Source organism: Zingiber officinale, chromosome 3B, assembly GCF_018446385.1.
Source record: "Zingiber officinale cultivar Zhangliang chromosome 3B, Zo_v1.1, whole genome shotgun sequence".
In the NCBI taxonomy this organism is placed as follows: Eukaryota; Viridiplantae; Streptophyta; class Magnoliopsida; order Zingiberales; family Zingiberaceae; genus Zingiber; species Zingiber officinale.
In genome coordinates this window covers 120,791,716-120,797,011 of record NC_055991.1, presented here as the reverse complement: position 1 = coordinate 120,797,011, position 5,296 = coordinate 120,791,716, and the positions used below count along the sequence as shown (strand labels likewise).

The window sequence follows — 5,296 nt, the reverse complement described above, 5'->3', positions numbered from 1 at the left end:
ATCCCTGGGGCTTCTCCGCTCTGCCCATATCATTAAGGGGTGTGCAAAATAATGCCCTGTGGTATGCGATCGGAGATGGGGGCCCGAGAGGAAAACCACTGGGTTATGTTGGTATTTGATTGAAACTGGCCGGAGGAGGAAACGGGGGTCACTCCATCAGTTATTCCACCTTGGTCCTCTGCTCGATGTGAGGTCATGTCACTGAGAATGCTTGGTCATTGCAAAGGGTGTCCAGTAGCTTGTTGTTGTTATGCTATTTTCTATGCTTTGGCGACCATGAACAAATCCAGATCCTCTTGCAAAAAGGTAATTGTTGTGAATAGTCCAACTCCTTCATCTTCGCATTTCAAAAATAGGTGAAGCTTCCCACAGATGGAGCCAAATTTGATTATGTCTGAAATCGGAAAAAATGGCATGTTGGCTAGGTGGTGTCGAAGTTGACAGTGAGAAGACTCCGAGCAGGAGGGACTTAGTGCCCCGATCGAACCTGCATGTCAAAGAGAAGAACTAGAAGAGAAAAATGTTAGTGATCGGACCAGAGAGGGGTCTCCGGCGCAAGCACTCTAACGCTCAAGTCAGACAAAGGACAGAGGAAGAAATGAAGAACAGAGATGATGAATAGTGAACTATGATAGCGAAGCTTATCTACGCATGTAAGTGGAAACCCCTTATAAACTATTGTTTTCTCTCTGTACGAATATCAATGCATTTCTGAAATAAGACCAATCAATCTGACACACTATAGTATTTCCTAAAATAAATCCACTATTTCTGTGCTTTATAGGGTAGAAGCTTCCGATGTACAGATGGCCCAGGGCATACTCCCTTATTTCTCTGACAAGGGTTACACAAAACATCAAAAAGAAATATTAGGTCGTTGGGCTAATGGGTCATTAATATGCTTTGATGGTAGGTCGGTCGAGCCCCCTATAAAGTCTGGTTGGACCTCGTTCTCGGACGGGGTCGGGTCGGCTAAAGAATGATGACCATCTCGAGGACTCGATTTCTTTGAGGACTCAACATCCGCTCGGACAAGGAGTCTTGTCAAGTTGTTCGTCTAGTATGTTCAGTCAGACTAAGAGGACTCGATTCTAAATTGAATTAGGACGGCTTGAGATTCCATTGAGTCGGGGGGACTCAGGATCTGATCGGACAAAAGGTCTGATTTGTTGGACTATTCGGCCGAGCCACATGATCGTGCTAGCTCCAAGTGTTGACATCTTCTTGACTTTGACCGCCACATCAATCAACTTTCTTGACTTCGACCCTAAATTCAGGGACCCTACCTTATTCACGGTATCAAACTCCTTAATAACTTTTGTCATGATTGAATCAAAATCCTACTTGCTTGACATTTTACAACCTCTATTTGGACTACACATAATTTTGGACTCTAAATATTTACAAGAATTTATTCAAAGCTCAATCTCTATATATTGTGCTACCAGAAGTAACTGAAATACATTGGATCACTAAACACATAAATCTCCATGAGGCTCTAAATAAACAAGTCTTTGGTTCTCTTTTACTCATTCCAAATCTCCAACAAATCTCTCTCTATGTTCACTAACCTATGCTTATGCTAGTCCAAATCATCTCTTGATTGCCTTTGTTTATTTGTATTAAAATCCTTCTGGACCTTTAAACAAACCCTCATCCCTTCTCTAATCCTCTCCCTCAATATCTTCCTCTGTTTCCAAGCACACCGCAAGGAGAAGACAATAATAAACACGAAAAATGCTACTAATCTCAAGAAAAGACGCACGCATACATATATGATATTATATTATATTATATTTATTCTATGACAATGATCGGTACATGTCCTCTCAATGAAATTTTATTTAATTATTCCCATGCTCTCTCTCTCTCACTCTCGTGATGAATTCCTGGCAGTTCATGAAAGAAAGAGCATGAGTTTCTGCAGAGGAGTATCGTCGATCAGTTGCAGCCGCAGCAGGCACAGCTGCAGCTGCCGCCGCACTTGCAGTCGGTACAGTCGCAGTTTCCACCTTCAAACCCAGACGCCATCTCGAATCCCTCAACGCTCCTGCAAACAACTCTTATAGTCAGTCAGTTCATCAGGAAATCGATCGAACAACTCAGGTGTCATAAAGAACAGACTTGTGGCTGCTGGCACCAAAGTCTACGACCGCTGCAGTCTCCCCAGCCATGTCCGGGTACATCTTGCACCTGCATTATTCAATTATATATTATCATGATCTCTACAAACATCTACAGAAATTGATAACATCGATCCATACCCTCCACAGCCACTGCCGCAATTGCAGCTGGAGCCGCAGTTGCATTTTCCTCCGCAGCAAGACATCTTCTTGTTATGAGCTAGCAAGTGCTGAGAGAGGTAAATTGATTGCCTTGAGCCATGGTGGAGAAAGGAACACCCTATTTATAGTCGTCTACGTAAGGTCTTCTGAATTGATAAACTGGAGGTGAAGAAGCAGCATGGCCACCACCATGATCACTCTGCTACTGATTGAATAAAGGTACAATTAAAAGCAACAGCATGCTTCAATTCTCACCGCTGATTAATGGAAATAGCTAGCTAGCTAGCTGTAACTGTCATCACCCCCTCCACCATTATTGTCTTTATCATTTCAATAAAAGGAGAGCATATCGATGTAGGACCTTTGAGGCCACACTGGATGGTTGAGTGCGAGCGTGAGAAGAATCTCATGAGCATCAGCATCGTCGTCGCCATCGCAATTTGGTGGCTGATCTGGCTTTAGTTTTCTTTTTGAACTTTTCACTGCAATTTGGTACTGATTCGGTAGACAAAAGCATTTGCTTAAGGTGGAAAGGAATTTGAAATGATTGATGAATTATAGAGGGTAAAATGCAGTTCGTCCATTGATTTGTGCAGTGTAAGAAAGATCACCAAGAACATATGCAGCAAAGATTAATTAGTAGGTCAGAATGTCTAATCAGTGACTACTGACTACTATTTTATTTTAACATGTAACCTACTAACTATTGATGATTCGATTTATAAAGTATAATTAAAAAAATGATGAATTATAATGAATAAATTCTAGTTGAAAAGGAAGATTAAGATAGATTTAACATCTTTATCATTTATTCACTAATCGACTAGCTTTTTTTTTTGTGAATATATAAAATGTGATTGTAAATAACTATATTAATTAGAGATATGGAACATGCTCTCAACATAATTGTCGTTATGAGTAATTAGAGATATTTATACCGATGTAAATAATTTAATCTAGGGTAATGATTCATTTAGAAGAGTGACTGAATAAATTGTAACAATTTTATTAATATTGATCACTCAAAGAGTATCTATGTAAGGTGTAGTCATTTTCTTAGCATCAATCGCTCAGTATAATTGTTATTGCATGAATCATTTTTCCTAATGTATAAAATGTGTTTTTGTATAGTATTTGTGACTTGATTCTTGTATAGTCTTTGTCACTTGATTCTTATATAGTCTTTGTCACTTGAATCTTGTATAGTCTTTGTGACTTAATTCTATTTAGTATTTGTGACTAATTAGCCTTGGTGACTTGATTTGGATGAGTGGAAGATATTAGTAATGGGAACGTACAAATGTGGGATTGCCCACATTTAACTAGGACAAATTACCATACTACCCCTAGTGGATTCTCATTATATAAACATCCAAGTCATTTATCCTAAATTGGAAGAGAGAAGCAAGAAAGAACTATTTAGAGAAAAGGAATACATCTAATTGCAAGAGAGAGATTTGTTTCGTAAATCTGTGAAAAGTTTTCTGATTTTATGATCGTTCTTCCGACAACAAGTATTATTCTTCTTCAGAAGATCGCTTCATAAGATCATTATAAATTTTTATAGTGCTACAGACTTCGTATTTTAATCGAACATACATAGCAATCTTGCTACAGTGATCATTGAAGACCATAATAGATGTCTTATTCTCAGAACTATGTCATCTTAATGTTCGCTTGTTTACTCATTTTCTTTTTTTTTTTTCTTTTTTTTTTTTTTTTTTTTTGAGATTGGGAAGGTGGAAGCTTATTGGCAGATTCTTTCAGAGATTAAAAACAACAATACAATATAAATCAGTATATCTCCATTGATCAAGACAATCAAGCAATCAAGCCTACTACTCTTCATGTAGAAAAATCAACTTCACTCTCGAGTGCGTTTGCTGGTTGTTGGATATTACTTTTAAATTCAAATGACCTATCTTGTTCATATTAATGCAATAAGGGGCATACTTTACCTTGAGGTAACTCGTAATCTTCTGGTCTTAGATCATCATCAGGATTCAAGTCAAGAACAGAAGTTGGGCTTGTTTTAATTGACTCGCCAGTGTAATCTACTTCGATTTCAACATAGCTAGCTATCTTGCATCTGTGGTGAATCCGAAACTTTCTCAGCATCACATTCTTGGATCTCGTGGTTATGCAACTTGATGCAGTCAAAGTTCGTCTCAGATGTACCAAAAACACTGCTCGTTCCATTATCTATGAGTTCATTCGATATAATTGGCATATCCTTGCACCAATTTTCTTACAAAGTATGCTAACTAAAAGGGTAAGATTTGAGAATACATTTGAAATATAATTATTGTTTGTCATTCAACAAAATTTGATGAACCAAGTCCCAATCTTGGCGTGACAAAGTAATTCATCAATCTCATACATAGCATCACCTACAGTATACAACCGGTCTAGTCGCTCACGTCGCGGCTCAACCCTTGGTGCTCTGGAGTTCGCCATGAATCACTCAATTATATATCAAAAGATGTTCAGAAAACACACAAGAGTTTTCTCTAATGTTTAAATTCACAGTGAGGACCTATCATATTGGTCTCTCCACTTACCAGAAGAACAGAACAGAAAAGGTTGCAAGCAGCAGCTAATGATGCATCAGATACCCTAATCATGGCGTATGCTGATGAAATGAGAATTCCACTTCCACAAACAACTGCTTTCCGACCATCAAAATTCGTATGCTTCGCTTTGACGGAGACAATTAAAATACATAACCAAGCCTTTGACCTGTTTGGATATGAGAAGATGCCAAGAGAAACAAGCAATTTAATCTTGAATATGGTTTCTTGCTGATGCAATTTTCTGCATCGACACGGTTAGTGGGCACCAGCACCATCACTGCTTTTGTCAAACTTTTTGACCAACTATAAATCTACAAGACAACAACTGGTATCCTCTCCTTTCTGCACAATTAAGTTGACCTTTGAGACAGCCCATCCCTGTCTTTACTCTTTAGTGGACAACTTCACACGATGAAGCTAACCATATCATTCTCAAGA

At 38.5% G+C, this 5,296-nt stretch overlaps 1 protein-coding gene across 1 annotated transcript; it reads right to left on the bottom strand.

Annotated features, from left to right (window-relative positions):
• Nucleotides 1-1,768: 1,768 nt before the first annotated feature.
• Nucleotides 1,769-2,423, bottom strand: LOC121968565 (metallothionein-like protein 2C). Its single transcript, XM_042518888.1, has 3 exons — nucleotides 2,265-2,423; nucleotides 2,125-2,193; nucleotides 1,769-2,050 (listed from the first exon to the last, which is right to left on the bottom strand). The coding sequence occupies exons 1-3, from the start codon at nucleotides 2,327-2,329 to the stop codon at nucleotides 1,942-1,944; spliced, it is 243 nt and encodes an 80-aa protein (XP_042374822.1). The 5' UTR covers nucleotides 2,330-2,423; the 3' UTR covers nucleotides 1,769-1,941.
• Nucleotides 2,424-5,296: the final 2,873 nt, after the last annotated feature.